Here is an 18,150-nt window from a genome sequence, read left to right as displayed (position 1 = left end):
TCAAGCTTAATAAAAAGTATAATGAACCCGCATATACCCTATCACCCGGATTTAACAATTATGAACATTTTACTGCTCTTGAAATCATATATTTTCAAAGTACTTAAAGTTCACAGATCTCTTTTTTTTCCGTTGCCTCTTAAATACTTTATTATTTATTTGTTTGTTTACATTTAAAAAATTTTATTTACAGATCTCTTAATGATGCTGCACAGATTCATTATTTTCTCACCTTCCAACTTTTGGAGATTTTTTCCTGATAAATTCAGCTTTGTGGCCCCAGTTTCTTCTTAGATGACCTAACAATTTTCCAATGTAATGTAATGTAATGTAATGTAATGTAATGTAATAGTACATGAAACAGTATTGAACCTGAGGTAGAGTCACCCACAGTAAATTGACCCAAGTACACTTTTCTGGACTTGTCCATACAATTTTTCCTTAACCAGATATTACAGCAGGTCCAAAAAGTAGCAGACGATAGGACCTCATATCTCATTCATTATGAATGGACAGCCATTATGATGCTGTCCATTTCAGGCTTGAAATTTGGGAGTCATCTTGGATTCATTTCTCCAACTTCTCACATCCAGCCAGTTGCCAAATTTTTCATGCATTCGTCTCCTTTATTTCCATTATTATCATCTAATTTAGACCCTTTTTACGTCACCCTGAACTACCTAATGTTCCTGTTCCCCAGTCCATTCACAATGTGAAGCCAGATTAATCTTCCAATAAAATGGCTCAGATCATCTCTCTTCCTTGTAAAGTTTTTTTGTTGCCCTTTTGTATTCTTTGCTGAATTAAATATGAACATTTCACCCCCTCTCTTAGTCCTAAGACCTCTACAACATAGTCGTAACTCATTATTCTAGTCTTCTTGTTTACTTTTCTACCTACCAAGATCCTATATTTCAACCACATTAAATTCTTCCTGTTCCCTAAACATTCCTTGTGCTTTCCTGCTTTGACTCATGTTCCCACAGTGCTTACTTAGAATACCTTTATCTCGGCCTCTCAAATTTCTCTTCTTTCCCCATGGCTCATTCTCAGTACAGTCTTTTTCATAGTCTTTCCCAATCAGGAAATATGTTTCTCTTTTGAATTTCACATGTACTTATCTTTCAAGTTTTTTTCTACCTTTAATCATCTGTATTAACATCTTTAGGTGGTAGAGTGAGGTAATGGCAGGTAATATCTTTATCTTTGGGCCCCTTGAAGTGCCTACTGTAATACACATACTACCAGATGAGCAGTAAATGTTTATGAAATTAGAAGTTAAGCTATGTAGCCCTGGCCAATGTTACTCAGTGACTAGACTGTCGGCCCACCCACTGGAAGGTTTCAGGTTTGATTCCTGATCAAGGGCATGTACCTGCATTTCAGGTTCATCCCCAGCCCAGGGGGGGAAGGGTGTGCAGGAAACAACCAGTCAATGTGTTTCTCATGCCAGTGTTCCCCCCTCTCCTTTCCCCTTCCCTCCCTCACCTTTTCCTTCCCTCCCTTCCACTCTGTAAAAATCAATGGAAAAAATATCCTCGATGAGGATTAAAAAAAAAAGTTGAGCTATGTAACCTATAGAATGAAGGTCTTTCTCCAGAATTTCTCCCAATTGTCAAATACGTTAGCAGTAGCTGGGCATATGAGGATAATCTCCATAGAATTCAGTTTCTCTCCTGGATCTACAGAGGATTGGCTCACTCTTGTACTCATCAATTTAATTTATAAAAATTGTGTGTCTTCATTTTTTTACATTATAAGAAAATGTCTAACAGAGATCTCAAGTAAAAGAAGACCCTGTCACTTGACAGTTATTGATTGCTTGTTTATTCCTAAGTTTGTCACGGTCAGTTACTATTAGTTTAAAGATGTATTTGTGCCTTTATCATGTGCTAACTAGAATAGTGGTGAAGAAAATGTCTCTTTCTATAAAAACCAAATTTCTTTTTCAGCATGTTTTTTATTTTGATGAAGTCTTTGGTGAGGCATGCACCAATCAGGATGTATATATGAAGACTACTCACCCACTCATTCAGCATATTTTCAATGGGTATGATAGTAATTTTTGCTTCTCTTGCTTTTTTTCTATTTTCCATAAATCATGTTTTAAAAAACAAATATGAGCTATGCTTTTTTGTTCCTTTGAATTAAACATTAATTTGTGTTTTGATCTTACAAATTTAAATTAATCTCTTCTGAAAAATTTTGTGTCTCTATTTATAGAATTTACCAAGCATTTAGAAATTTTCAGCAAAATTTTCTTTTACACTGATGATATTGATTCTCTGTGCTTAGTGGAAAAATATAAGCTGACAACAATATAATTTCATCAAAGTCCTCAGAATAAAAAGGTTTTAGTGGTCATAGTTAGTTTGAACTTTTTTTTTTTAATATATTTTATTGATTTTTCACAGAGAGGAAGGGAGAGGGATAGAGAGTTAGAAACATCGATGAGAGAGAAACATCGATCAGCTGCCTCTTGCATACCCCTGACTGGGGATGTGCCCGCCACAAAGGTACATGCCCTTGGCCGGAATCAAACCCTGGGCCCTTCAGCCCACAGGGCGATGCTCTGTCCACTGAGCCAAACCGGTCAGGGTGTTAGTTTGAACTTTTGATACTAGGAGTTATATATTCTGGCTATTAATTTTTTCCTTGGAGTAGGATAGGTAAGTGACTGTCAGTTATCTCTCTTTCATAAATATATATTTTTAAATTTGAAATAATTATTTACACTTAGTAAATATTAAGGTAGTAGGGGCTTCTGTTGTATATTTAAAATGTAGGCATGTTTGTCAAACAATCTGCTAGAGTCACAGATTTCAGAGTATTTTCACTTTTATTTTTTAAAAAAACTTGTACAATATTAAAAAACTTGAAGTGTAATTTATATGCAGTAAGATACACAGATCTTAAGAAGTATTCAAGTTTAATGAGTTTTGATAGTTGTATACATCCAACTAACCAATACCTGGAACAAGATACAGAACATTCCCACCACCCCAGAAAGTTTTCTTGTGTCCCTTTTAGTTAATTCCACACCATCATCCTCAGATCTTATATAACCTCAGACCTGCTTTCTGTCACTAGAAATTAGTTTTTCTTGTTCTAGAATGTCATAGAAATAGAAATTTATGCCTGGTTTATTTTGCTTGACATAATGTATTTTTCGTATTAGTACAACTTGTTGCATGTACCTGTTGTTTTTACTGCTGGGTAATATTTCCTTCTATGAATATACCAGAATTTGTTTGTTTATTTTCCTGTTGGTTTACATTTGGGTTGTTTCCATTTTTTTTTCACTATTATGAATAAAGCTGTATAGACATTTTTGTACAAGTCTTTCTGTAGACATGTTTCATTTATCTTGGATAAAAATCTAGAAATGGAATTGTTGGGTCATAGGGTAGGTGTATTTAAAAAAGGTCAAACAGGACCAGCTGCTGTGGTTCAATGGTTGAGCATTAATATATGAACCAGGAGGTCACGGTTCGAATCCTTGTCAGAGCACATGCCTGGGTTTCAGACTCAACCCCCAGTAGGGGGCACGCAGGAGGCAGCCAATCTATGATTCTCTCTCATCATTGATGTTTCTGTCTCTCCCTCTCTCTTCCTCTCTGAAATCAATAAAAATATTTTTTAATTTAAAAAAAAGCCGAACAGTTTTCCATGCATTACTTTATAGTCCCAGCAGCAATATACAAGAATTGCAGTTCTGCATTCTCATCATATTTGGCATTGTCGGCCTTTTTATTTTAGCCAATCTAATTGGTATGGAACTGTATGTATCTTATTGTGTTTTTAATTTTAATTTCCCTATTGCCTAATAATATTAAGCATCTTTTCATGTGCTTATTGGTCATTTATATATATTCATTTGTTTTTATTGTCTTTTTATTGTTTTGTAGAAGTCATTTAAATTTTTTATAATTATTTATATAAGTAAGCTAAAAAAGTAAAATATCTTTCAGGTTCAGTTTCTTATGTACAAAATCTGTTTGAGAGAGTACGTTTTTAAAATAAGTTGGAATTTGAATGTTTGTGATATTACCAATAAATAAGAGAGTTGCGCACGGTACAGATCCCAGAGTGATTTAGTACTACATAGTTCGGTCCCACAATACTCAGCTAATCTTAGTCTCCAACTCCTCTTAAATATACTATGATTGGAGGGTGGTCTTTTAACTATCCTTTCCACCTCTTATTCTGTAGTTCTTTACACTCAAACAGAGTGTATACACACATCTTTCCACGTGCAAGGATAGTGATTCTCACTTAGAATCACAGGACATCAGGGCTAGAAAGGATCTTAGAAATCAAGTAACCCAGCAATTTATTGCTAAAAGTGAAAACTTTGAGGTCTTCCTCAAATATTTTGCTTACGTTGATTTCACCTCTGCCTAAACGTCTTTAATATTCATATGAATGGTCACTACCATCATATTGATCTTATGATCTATTATTTATTGATTTGATTCTCTTATTTTTTCACCAAATTTATCTTTCCAGATTAACACAAAATCATGTTCTCTGGGATCCTCTAAAGCAGCGGTCGCCAACCTTTCAGACCTCACGGACCACCAGTGGTCCACGGACCACCGTTTGGCAACTGCTGCTCTAAAGCATCTAGCAGGAGTTCTTATTTCCTTATCTTCCAGAGTTGTCCTGTGATCTTACCAGTTCCATAAAATATTCCTGTCTGAAAACTCATGTGCTGCTTTGAAAATTGTTTTTCCTCTTCCTGTGTTTTTATCATGTAAAGCCCTCCTCTCTTTAAAGGATTGTATGTTTATAGCTGAATTTTTTTTTCTTTTTTAAAAAAATCTTTATTATTTATTTATTTATTTTTTATTGCTTAAAGTATTACAAAGGGTATTACATATGTGTCCATTTTCCCCCCCGCCCTAGACAGTCCCCTAGCCTCCCCTATCCCCCAGTGTCTTATGTTTATAGCTGAATTTTGCCAAATATTCTTTTTCAAGCTGACTTTTGTCATTAAAAATCTATGGGTAGATCAGTATTTCTCTCATATATTAGTAATTCAAATTATTCTTCCCTCAGAGGCAATGCCACTTGCTTTGCATATGGACAGACAGGTGCTGGAAAGACCTACACCATGATAGGAACTCATCAGAACCCAGGACTGTATGCTCTGGCTGCGAAAGACATCTTCCGGCAACTAGAAGTGCCCCAGCCAAGAAGGCACCTCTTTGTGTGGATCAGCTTCTATGAAATCTACTGCGGACAGCTTTATGACCTCCTAAATAGAAGAAAAAGGTACTGGATATGAGTGGGAAACTGTGAATCTGTTCACTATTGTTTTCAGCCAGAGTCCACTGAATCATGGTATTTAATGACAGTGTTTGGTACATTAATGCCCTTTCATGAAATGAGAGTCTCCTGAATCAGATACATATTTTTTAAACTGTCAGTTTTGCTAGAGAAAGATGTAAATTAGCCTTTCATTAGTATTTTTTAAAGTGATCGATATCCTAATATTTACCCAAAGGTTATCCCTTTTATTTTGGTTTATGAAAAAGATCTAATTTCAGGAGGTCAGGAAATCAACATATATGTAAATCCCTTTTTATTCTTTTGACCTGTTATTACACCAGAAGAACTATAATGTTTTCCACTTTCTCTTGTTTTTCCTCCTCAATAATCTTAGGGTAAGCTTTGTGATAGCTCTCCTAAGTCAGTAAAAAGAAAAGAAAATCTCTACTTCACATTAGACTTTTAACTCTTATAAAGCTTAAACTGTTGCCCTTGCAACATAATAGTAACTTAGTAATGTATTGAGTAACTCTGATTTTAAATCCCTATTGTATTTTTATGGCCTAAAATTTTATTTATGTTGAAACAGATGACTTGAGTAGGAGGCAACAAAATTGTGAAGGTATCTACTGGGGAAAAAGAGGGAGAAAAGAAGTAGGAGAGATGAAGGGATAAAAGTTTATCGTAACAGAATTAACCAGACATGAGACATGTTGGGCCTAGAGTAGCAACACCAAGTGGAAAGGAGTGAGTTGAGGCTGAACATGGTAGAAGGCTGGGGAAACCAAATCTGAAATAGACTAGCCCCACAGCAAAGGTTTCCAGAAGGACATGAAAGTTCTGTGTGCGCCAGGGGAGCACTGGATGGGAGGGGTGGTGGAGGAGCTGCTCCAGTTCAGTAGGGAAAACGTGATAGGATCAGCTCCCGTTGTAGAGGGGCACTAGAGTATTGAGTAGCATAACCAGAGAGGCCACTGAGCGGGTTTGGGCAAGCCATGGTCCTGTGGACTCTTCCAACAACAAGGGACGGTATGCCACAATCAGAAAATGTATCGATTTTGGTGGTTCAGTTGTGCCAAATTAAGGAGGGTGCTGCTCTAGGGCTGCTTTGACAAAGAGTTGCCTTTCTTTTTTACCCTCTTTGTTTTGGTTTTAAAGCCTCAAGTTAGCTTAATCACAGCTTCTGTCCCAAGTCCCAGCAACCTTATTAGGGGCTCTTTCCAGTCAGAATGGCCACTTCCTCTAAATAATAGTTGGCATGAGAATAAAAGCCACTGTTGTGCTGTGTATGTGGTTCATTTGTTCGTGTGAAGAGACAGATTATTCAACCAGTGTGTGACTCTTTGATGAGTGACCCAGGTATAGTGCCCTGTATATTTGCATGCTTTGATTATAGCCAAGGGGATGGGAACATGCTTAGTCCTGGGTTTAAGCTTCTCTAGGGCTCACCTAGACTTACTCTGCAAGTGTCTTGTGCTGTGGGGGTTTTTGTGTGTTTTTTTGTTTGTTTGTTTTTGTATCTCTGGTTAATTGGCTAATATCTCTTTGTTTCCTCCCATTCTGGGACTTCTAACATGTCCTGGTCCACTGATGGCACCCTTTCTTGTTTGTTTAGAGCTTTTTAAATTTGTTCTGTTGTTTTTTTAATAAAATATATTTTCTATACTAATAGTCGGGCTTTGATAAATGTAGATAAAAGTATATATGTTCAGTCCACCTCTTAAGCTAGAATCCAGAGTTTAAGGAGCTTTAAATTAACTCTTAAAAATAGAGGACAAATTGTTTTTATACCCTTGCATAAAAAGTGATAGAATCTTGTTTATAGGATTTGAATATCTAGCAGTATATATTTTAGGCTGTCCATTAGGAACCTTTCTGGGGTGAGCTCAGGGCATAGGGCCTGGGAAGTATGTTCAGGAATAACATGTTCTTGCCTCTGCAGGCTCTTCGCAAGAGAAGATAGCAAGCACGTGGTACAGATCGTGGGACTGCGAGAGGTTCAGGTGGATAGCGTGGAGCTCCTGTTAGAGGTAACTCTCCCTTCCTTCTTTACTACACCACTGTAGCAGCCTAAGTACAGGGGCAGAATTCATTTTGCTATCTAGCAAGTATGATGGACTCAGATTTAGTTAGGAAAATGGCAATGGCAAGCACACCACTTCACATTTATAAAACGTGAGTCCTCCTCTTAGAGGATCACTTCTTTCTCTAAGTTGGTTGTCTCAGTGCCATGGTAGTGGGAGGTAGGGCATGTGAGAGAACCTAATGCATGAGAGGATACTCTTGGGCCAGTTTCAAAGGCTGCTAATGAGTATTTCTCTGGTAGTGGGCTCTGGGAAAAGCTGCTAGAGAGAAATATTCTTATTTTAAATAAAAATTTTAATAGGTAATACTTTCACAGGGGCTCAAAATTCAAAAGGTACAATGAAAATATCCCTCCTATTGCCTTCTCCTGAGGCAACTAATTCTGTTTTAATGTTTTTGTATATCCTTCCAAAGGTATTTTAAAATCTTCTTTTATTAAAAGTTATCCTTTTATTATAACCAAAGTAACACTTGCTCATTATTACATCTAAACATTAAAAAATATGTAAAATAGAAAAATAAAGTCTCCTTTAACTTACTGTACTCTCTCCACTGAGATATCCACTGTTAATAGTTTAGAATATTTAGATTTTTTTTTCTATTCTGGAATTTTATTAACATTTATGTACATGTATTTCTGGTGAATCTCCCTTTAAGGAAGTAGTCCTCAACTTGGCTTTCCATTAGATCATCAGGGGGATTTTTTTCCCTTACTTAAAAAAAATTGTTTAACCTTTTTTATTGTGGAAAAAGCACTATACAGAAAAGTGCATAAAACCTATATGTGTACAGTATAAAGAAACAAGTGCCCTCATAATCAACTACTCACATTAAGAAATAGAACATTGCAGCACCCACAAGAACCCAATCATACTCCCCTATCTTCCTAACTTTTATGCTAATCACTTTCTTGTTCTTTGTTAGTTTTACTGACTATTATCCATAGATAAACTTAGTTTTCACCTGTTTTTTTAAATTTGTATGAGTAAAATCACATCTTTTGTGTCTTCTTTTGCTCAACATTATGCTTTTGAGATCCATCTATGTTTTTACATATGGCTATAGTTCATTTTTTTTGCAGTTAGAACTCCATCATATGAATGTAGCATAATCTATTTAACCATTCCACTGTTAATGAATAATTGGGGTTGTTTCTACCTGGGTCTCTTCTGAGCAATGAGTCTGTCAATGTTCTTATACACATATTTCAGCATACGAGTTCTCTAGGTTATGGTGTGAAATGCACATCTTCCACTTCACTACATGATGCCAACTGTTTTCCAACATAGAGTACACACTCCCACAAGCTGTATACGAGCAAACCCATTGCTCTTCATCCTCACCAACACTTCCTTTGATTTTTGAATTTTTGCCTGTTTGAAAATGTTTAATTATATATTTAATTTGCATTTCACTGATTAAGAAGGAAATTGAAGAGCTTTTACTATTTTTGACTTATCTTTTTAATTTCCTCTTTTGGGAATGCCAGTTCAGATTTTTTCCCTCATTTCTGGGTTGTCTGTCTTTTATTGATTTGTATATTCTGGATATGAGTCTTTTGTCAGTGTTGTATGTCATAAGCATGTTGTCTTGTTCTTTGGCTTGTCTTTCTAGTTATATAATGTCTTTTAATTTTGCTTGAGTCCATGTAAGGCCAGTTAAATCAGGATTTCTCAAGGGTGAGGCCCAGATGTGGGTATTAGTATTTTAAATTGAAATATAGTTCACATACCATAAAACTCACCTTTTAAAAGTGTATGCTTCAGTGGCTTTTTAATATAATTTTCTTATTAAGATTAGACTAGAGGCCCCCCCTTGCTCATTACTGTTCGGCTCACTGCTCCTTAGAGCTGCCACGAAGGTGGAGAGGCTCCCACCACCACTGCTCCGCTCTCCAGCCGTGAGCCTGGCTTCTGGCTGAACAGCGCTCCTCCTGTGGGAGTGCACTGACCGCCAGGGGACAGCTCCTGCATTGAGCATCTGCCCCCTGGTGGTCAGTGCGCATCATAGCAACTGGTCATTCCGCCATTCAGTCGATTTGCTTATTAGCCTTTTATTATATAGGATTGATTTCAGAGAGGAAGGGAGAGGGAGAGAGAGAAACATCAATGATGAGAGACAATCACTTGATCGGCTGCCTCCTGCACACCTCCTACTGAGGATCGAGCCTGCCACCAGGCATGTGCCTTTGACTGGAATCGAACCTGGGACCCTTTGGTCCGCAGGCTGATGCTCTATCCACTAAACCAAATGAGCTAGGGTGAACTTTTAAAATAATACCCACCTTACCCTAGCCCAGTGGTCGGCAAACTGCGGCCCCTTGAGTGTGGCTCTTCCACATAATACCACGTGCGGGCACGCACTTACAGTGCGATTGAAACTTCGTGGCCACACTCAAGGGGCCAAAGAACCACGTGTGGCTCGCAAGCCACAGTTTGCCAACCACTGCCCTAGCCGGTTTGGCTCAGTGGATAGAGCATTGGCCTGCAGATTGAAGGGTCCTGGGGTCAATTCTGGTCAAGGGCACATGCCTGGATTGCGGGCTCCGTCCAACGTGCAGGAGGCAGCCAATCAATGGTTCCCTCTCATCATTGATGTTTCTATCTCTCTCTTCCTCTCCCTTCTTCTCTGAAATCAATAAAAATATATATTTTTTTAAAAAGTTCCCCAGGTGATTCTAATGTGCAGCCATCATAGTTATCTTCTAGTATATCCAACAAGTTTTGTGTAGAGTCAGGGAGAAGGCTGGAAGGACAGACTGGGTACTTGACAATATTCACCTTTAGAACAGCTTCACAGTATACCCTCCACAGACTTGGATGCATGAAATGGGAGGGTGGCCCGCCAATGATAGGTCTTTTTCTAATAGTTTCTTTTTCCTGGGACAAATAGGCAAATTTGTTTCAGGGATGCGGCCTCATACTTGGTGATTATTAGATTTCTGAGTCCTGGGATCCAAAATCTCAGGCTAGCATCTGAGTGTGGCTGTTTTAAAGGGCCACCTAAGAGCCAAGAGCCCCTTGGATTGCTAAGGCAGGCACAGAACAAGTTTGTGGGATGTGTTGAATAGGCTCTCCTGAGGCTGTGACCATTCTTACCGTCTAGAACTCCCTCCACTGTGGAGTCCTAAGGAAATTGTTTCTCATATACCTGTTCCCTTGGCCCCACTTTCCCCAGCCATTTGTTCTTTTGCCCCAGAGTTTCACGAGATTTGGTCCTCATGATGTGTTTGTCCCTGGAGATTAGACCAATTCAGTGGGAAAGGAGGAAAAATCAAGAGGAAGTCCTCTTTCCTTTGCTATGGTGTCAAATCATACTCTTCACCCTGGAAGAGTATATGGCACTGCTTTATCCTGTGGTATGTTTCCTGAGAAAAGCAGAAAGAAGTTTCTTGTTAGTCAACATATTATTGCCATCGATACACTCCATCGGTAGTACATACAAAGTTGTACAAGAAGGAAGCCCAGCTGAGATCAAAATGGAAAGTCGGTATAAATTATGAATATCTGACACAGTTACCCTCATAAACATTAATTGACTCGAAACAACAGCACTTGCAAACTCTGATGTCACACTTTCACTGTCTCTCAGGTGTCATACTAACTCAAGTATCACCCATGTGTTGCTCAAGTATCACTCTTAGGTATCATCTTCAAGTGTTATCCTCAGAGATCACCCTCGGGCTCACTCAGATATGGCCACCTGTTACCTGTCTCACAACTGGCAGCTTTATTTTATTTTATTTTTTATCATTTCCTTGGCTATGATTGGTAGCAGAGGCCACATAGCAAGAGCTTCCCATAGATGAGCATCAGTTGTATATAATTGCCTATCTTACTGAAGTACTATAGGCCTTCTTTGATATTCATGCAGGAAACTTAGTGATTAAATCCTTATAACCAGTCAGAGCTGGGTCCCAGTGCCGTGTATCCTTGAGCATACCTTTACTTTCCTGAACCTGAAATATATGGATGATAGTAGATGACTGGGTCTAGTAATAGACAAGGAAATTAGATAACGTACATAAAATGCTTACTGTGATGCTAGCTCAATTTGTCATATCTATTATTCTTATTAATAAATCACTGAATGTTTCCAGTACCACAGAATTCAGCAGTTGCCTCTATTTTTTATTGTAGCAGGTCCCCATTTCACTACTCACACAACATGCTTTGTTTAAAGGACCTAGATTTAGAAACTTGCACCATAGACTTCAGTTACTACAAATACTTCCTTCAGAAGAAAGAATTTTAGAAGGGGGAGGAAAGGGAATCTAGTGTTTTTTAAAGTGATTGCATTAATTTTGCTCTACTCCTGAACTTTTTTTAAAATATATTTTTATTGATTTCAGAGAGGAAGGGAGAGGGAGAGAAAGATAGAAACATCAATGATGAGAGAGAATCATTGATCAGCTGCCTCCTGCACACCCCGCTACTGGAGATCGAACCCACAACCTAGGCATATGCCCTTGACTGGAATCGAACCCAGAACCCTTCAGTCCACAGGCCAACGCTCTATCCACTGAGCCAAACCAATGAGGGCTACTCCTAGACTTTTTTAAAAAAATTTTTATTAATTTTAGAAAGAGAGGAAGTGAGAGGGAGAGAGAAACATCAATGTGAGATAAATATTGATCACTTGCCTCCTGCATGCCCCCTATGGGGGATCAAGCCTGCCACCAGAGCATGTGCCCCCACCCAGAATCAAACCAGCAACCGTGTGTGTGTGTGTGCGTGTGTGCGTGTGTGCGCGCGCGTTCGCACATGTGCATAAAACAGCCAACTGAGCCACACTGGCCCGGGCTACTCCTAGACTTTTATTTCCTCCAAGTAAATTGTCTCCCCCCCCCCCCCCCCTTTCTCCTTCCCTCACTTCTTCCTTTCCTCCTTTTTCTTTTTGCTTTCTTTTTTTTAAAATATATTTTTATTGATTTCAGAAAGGAAGGGCGAGATAGAAACATCAATGATGAGAGAGACTCATCGATCAGCTGCCACTGGGGATCAAGCCTGCAACCCAGGCATGTGCCCTGACTAGGAATCGAACCGTGACCTCCTGGTTCACAGGTCGACGCTCAACCATTGAGCCACGCTAGGCTAGGCTTTCTTTTCCTTTCTTCTACTGGGGAGCCCATGGAATCTCATGTTGATCTATAAAACTCTATTTCCCCATGAAACTGAGTGATTTACATTTGTGAAAATAGTTTAAGTTTTGGAAGTTTACATGGAGATGTTCTTTAGTATCTTTTTAAAAATTAATATTTATTGAAAACTTACTATGTACCAATCATGGTACCAAGTGCTTTACATGTATTATCTTTTTAATTCTCATAAGTAACCTATGAGATTACCATTTTTATAGATAAGAAACTGAGACCCTAAAAAGTTAAGTGATTTTGCAAGTGTTCATACATTGCAGAAGTTCACACAACCATGTGCCAGAGCTGGCATGTGAACCCAGATAGTCTAACTTAAGATTTCAATCTCTTAACTACTACACTTGAGTTGTATGTCATTTACAAAAGTTTGTCTGGTGATCTTCACAAACTGCCTCATTTTTTACTCCTCAGAGCTCAGCTGCTTTATTCCACAGTTTCTGAAAGTTATGATGATTTCAAGCTGTTACTGAAGGTGAGGAAACTGGACCAAGGACCAGAAATTCCTTCGTGCCTTCCCTAAAAGGCATTTAGTCAGGAAAGGTTGCCTCAACATGTTAGGTTTTCTCACAGGTACCTAGTACCTCAAGGTAGACAAAGTGCAGTGACAAGCCAAGTACAAAACTCTATGATAGAACCCAGAAGCCAGCCTTTCTTGACTCCTCTGGGGTGAATTTCACCACAGAGCTATCCTTTCGCTTCCTGCCAGTATCCACAGTTCCTGACCAGGTGTAGCCTTGATGCCTCTCAGAGTCCTCACTAGGTCCCAGCAGAAGTATCATCATTACTCATATGTGGCAGAGGGCACCTGGCTTCTATCCCTAGACTATATTCTACCAATGCGACCTTGGATAAGTCACTTAACTTCTCTGTGATCCCTCCCTTATCTATCAAGCATATTGCTCACACAAATGTGGAGATTTAAAGGATCTCTCTTGTCTCTCTCGTAGTGTTTGTAAAAGACAAAACAGTGAGAACCCTGAAACTCTAGGAGGAAATGAACCAGAATCTTGTTAACTCTGGGATTATGGGCAGTGTATGTTTTCTTCTGTGTTTGCTTAGTTTTCCACAGGAAGCATGTCTTAATTTTTTAATGAAAAAAACAACAACAATACAAATCTAAGATGATCCATCATCATTGTATTGTTACAGTCTATGTAAGCATGAAGTCAGGGCGATAGGGAGAGGCTACTAGGATGAAGAAGTGCATTTAAACTGGGTGGTTTGGGAACAGATAGGCCATAAGTGAACTAGCCAACATCCAGTACTTTTTTGGGGGGGCACTTACACCGCACTCAGTGTAAGGGATTACTGCTCCAACTTTTCTGATTTCTGATTAGCAGCAACTTGCTATCCATGTAGTTGATAATCTAGTTTTTATAAATTAACAGGTTCTTCTCATCACAGAAGGATTTATCAGATAGTCCCTTTAAACTTTTAGGAAACTGTTTACAAAATTAGTACATTCACAGTATGACTCTAAATTTCATTCTAAAATATAATTCCAAATCTCACACACAGTTAATCTTTAAAAACATTAACTATTGCTCAGACCACTGAGGAACTTAGTTAAAATTTTTAAATGCATAAGCGCCTGCTTGTTAAGATATTTTTGGCCTATTGTGGAAGTTTGATTGTTAACTTTTGGACTCTTAATTTGGAAATTGTAGCTATATTCAGTATGATATAAATTAAAATTATGAAAGATTGAGAAAAAATGAGATAGGACTTTCTTACCTTTAATGTACCGCAGTATAAATAAATTTATTGCCAGTTCCCTAGTGTAGTAGAAACCACATGGGCTTTGGAGTCATACATACTGAATGTGGAATTTGGTTCTGCCACACAACAGCTGTTTGTGAGGAAATCAACCTCTGAGTTTATTCCTCAACTGTAAACGGGGTCGAATAATACTCACCTCACATTAGGCTGTTGTGAGGATTCTATCAAACAGTATATTTAAAGTTTTTCACCTTTTGAATCTCAGAAATTAATACTCCTTCCCCTGTCCAAAATAAGGGCAGCATATTCATATATGGCTGTGTTTTCAATGGCTAGAGGATTTCCCCATTCCCTGTGACCAGAGGCACCTAGGTTAGTCTTTATTCCTGAGTGGGGGGTCATTGGTTTCAAGGGAAATCATGGGCTCATGGCAAGTGCAATAACTCATCAAGTCAATGTTCCCACACATCAAGCCTGACCCCCTTTATGACTGCATACTGGTGAAACAGGTGGATATGATCAGTCAGTCCATGATGCACATTTCTGTCCTTTGCTTCAATTACTAAAATAGGTGGGAATTATGGGACCTTGCTTTGGAAGCAAATTATGCCCTACGGATTTTTGTCAGGCTAAATCCATCAAAGATATTAAAATATATGAGATCAAGAGCTTTCAAGCTATTGAATGTTCTCCCCAATATTAGTATTCCACGTTATTTTCATTGCTGTTGGGTACTTACTCTGTATGATTTAGTGTTTGGGTCCCTTTCAACATGAAGGGGGGAAACTGCAGTGTACTGACAAAGTTAGATGCCTGGTCTCTGTTGCATTCAGCCCACTCCTGGGAGCCAGAGGGCTTTGTCTACTCCTTGGGGAAGTCACTCTATGGACTTTATTTTTTAGGTGATTCTGAAGGGCAGTAAGGAGCGCAGCACTGGGGCCACTGGAGTTAATGCAGACTCCTCCCGCTCTCATGCTATCATCCAAATTCAGATTAAAGATTCAGCCAAGAGAACATTTGGCAGGTGAGCTGGAAATATTCAGGAATTGCATTGTCTGCCTTTTCCTAATGTGACTTTGAAATATGTGTTATCAACAACAGGACACCATGCCACCACAGAGTTCTTTATTTCAAGGCTAGAGTAGAGTTGTTAGCCCTGAAATAAATCATTATACTGAAGTGCCATCAGTTGATTAATCATGAAGTAATGGCCTATTGTTGGTCAACTCTAAGTTATTAAAAGGAACATTGATTGCTTCTAACGTGAAACATGGTATCAGCAGAGGAATAGCAGAGAATGCATCTCAGAGAGCTTACAGGCCGAAAAAAGAAAAAGGAAAATTAATCCATCCTTCTTGAAAGAAACCATAAGACAATTGGGTACATTCATTGCTTCTCTGGTGCTATCTTAGCAAACTCTGCCACACTGATGGATGAGCCTATCTCACCTCTGAGTAATGAGTCTTTTTTTTTTCCCCTTTCTTCCTTCCTTTTTTTTTTTGGCTGGAAAGCAGCCCACAAAAGTTTCTGTTTAATTATCTAAGTGGTCCCCTAAGTGATTTACATTGTGGTCATTTAGCCTTATGGGAAGAATGTTTTATTAATTTCAATCATACTTTCTCACGAATGATTAAAACCAATGAAAGTGTCGGGTTGAACAGTGCCAGCAGCAGCAGACAGATCAGAATCTTGCAATATTTTTGGAAAGCTGACAGTAATGTGTGTTTTTTCCTGAGTATGGGCCAGTGTTAATTTCTTCCGGCTGTCACAAAATGCTGACTGATACAAAAATAAACCAAAGCTCCAAAGAAATCATCCCTGCTGTGTCTTTTTTCTAGGATCTCTTTCATTGACTTGGCTGGCAGTGAAAGAGCAGCAGATGCCAGAGACTCAGATAGACAGACAAAGATGGAAGGCGCAGAAATTAACCAGAGTCTTCTGGCTGTAAGTTGTTCTAAAGCTTTCATCTAAAAATCCTTCTTGAGAGATTTTTCCATTCTTTACATGCAGCCAGAGTGGGTGAGGGTGGAATGGAATCAACAGAGCAAGGGCATGCTTTTATCTGGCAGTGATTTCCAAGAATGGAAATGGAGGCTGCCCAGTCAGATCCTCAGCAATTCTAGGCAACTCTTCCCTATTCTCTCTGTCTTCTCTTCCTCTGGTCACTCCCTGCCAATTAGGAATAGAGAAGTACTTCTGAAATTACCGAATGATTAACTTAGTTAAGCTTTCTCCCTCTCATCAAGTTTTAAAATTACATTAATTTTGCAAACATATAAAACTAGAACAAATAGTATAATGATCTCCCAAATACTTGTCACCCAGCGTCAACATGTGAAAAATCTACCCAATACCTTTCCTTTCCCTAGTTGAATTATTTTAAATGAAGCCCTGTCATCATGTTATTTTTCCACAAATATTGTATTATGAGATAATATTTTTAATATAATTATACAAGTATCATACCTACAGAAATAATTGTTTAATGTTATCTATTATCCATTATATTAAGTAGTATAGTTTCTTCAGTTATCCCATAAATGTCTTTTTATAGTTTGTTCAAATCAATATGCAAACAAGATCCTTTGGTTGATATGTCTCTTTTATTTCATTATCAGTTCTATTTCTCTCTCTCTCTCTTTTTATATCAATATATTCATTTAAGAAAACTGGGTCATTATCCTACAAGATTTCCTACAGTCTGGATCAGGCTGACTGCATCCCCATGTGGATGTGTAACATAGTACTATGTCCTTTATCGTTTCTGTAAAGTGGTTAAGATCTCTATTTGTGCTGCTCACTATGCAGCCACTAAGTTATATGTGGCCACTGAGCACTTGAAATGCGAGTCTGAATTGAAATATACTCAGTGTAGAATACACACTGGATTTTGAAGCATATAAAATAGCTCTTTTTTTTTCATGTTGATTACATGTTGAAATAATATTTTTGGATGAATTAGATTAAAACATAATTAGATTATGTATTTAATATTATATTTAAAATATATTAATGTGGATATTAGAAATTTAAAATAACATATGTTTTATAGTTGTAGCTCACATTTCTCTTGTGAAAGTGCTGAACTAGAGGATTGATCAGATTTAGGTTTTATATTGTTTTAGCAGGAATAATTCATGGGTCATTCTTAGACTTCCTAAAGGAACACATTAAGAGGTACAGAATGTCTGGTTGTTTCTTTTTGTGATTTTAAGAATTAGGAAAGATTCAAGTATTGTCAGCCTAATTCCTCCATTATAAAATTTACCATCAGCCTTTTTTTTTTTTTAATTGCTTAAAGTATTACAAAGGGTATTACATATGTGTCCATTTTTTCCCCCCACCCTAGACAGTCCCCTAGCCTCCCCTATCCCCCAGTGTCTTATGTCCATTGGTTATGCTTATATGCATGCATACAAGTCCTTTAGTTGATCTCTTACCCCCCTAACTCCTGCCCCCCAACCCTCCCCAGCCTTCCCGCTGCAGTTTGACAATCTGTTTGAGGCAGCTCTGCCTCTGTATCTATTATTGTTCAAAAGTTTATAATGGTCTCTATTGTCCATGAATGAGTGAGATCATGTGGTATTTTTCCTTTATTGACTGGCTTATTTCACTTAGCATAATGCTCTCCAGTTCCATCCATGACGTTGCAAATGGTAAGAGTTCCTTCCTTTTTACAGCAGCATAGCATTCCATCGTGTAGATGTACCACAGTTTTCTAATCCATTCATCTACTGATGGGCACTTAGGCTGTTTCCAGATCTTAGCTATGGTGAATTGTGCTGCTATGAACATAGGGGTGCATATATCCTTTCTGATTGGTGTTTCTGGTTTCTTGGGATATATTCCTAGAAGTGGGATCACAGGGTCAAATGGGAGTTCCATTTTCAGTTTTTTAAGGAAACTCCATACTGTCT

The 18,150-nt window shown here is 38.1% G+C and overlaps 1 protein-coding gene across 3 annotated transcripts in view; it reads left to right on the top strand.

Annotated features, from left to right (window-relative positions):
- The window catches only part of KIF24 (kinesin family member 24), a 66,315-nt gene that overhangs the window by 26,777 nt on the left and 21,388 nt on the right, over positions 1 to 18,150 (top strand). For 2 of the 3 annotated variants that reach the window (XM_059657162.1, XM_059657161.1), the window contains exons 4-8: positions 1,953 to 2,050; positions 5,062 to 5,277; positions 7,217 to 7,304; positions 15,136 to 15,257; positions 16,072 to 16,177. In XM_059657162.1, coding sequence (XP_059513145.1) covers positions 1,953 to 2,050; positions 5,062 to 5,277; positions 7,217 to 7,304; positions 15,136 to 15,257; positions 16,072 to 16,177 — 630 coding nt within the window. The remainder of the gene's footprint in view (positions 1 to 1,952; positions 2,051 to 5,061; positions 5,278 to 7,216; positions 7,305 to 15,135; positions 15,258 to 16,071; positions 16,178 to 18,150) is intronic. The other variant, XM_059657163.1, reaches the window with a different exon arrangement.

This window comes from Myotis daubentonii, chromosome 11 (assembly GCF_963259705.1).
Source record: "Myotis daubentonii chromosome 11, mMyoDau2.1, whole genome shotgun sequence".
NCBI lineage: Eukaryota > Metazoa > Chordata > Mammalia > Chiroptera > Vespertilionidae > Myotis > Myotis daubentonii.
Note: the sequence above shows the minus strand (reverse complement) of the source record. Positions and strands in the feature narration are given on the sequence as shown.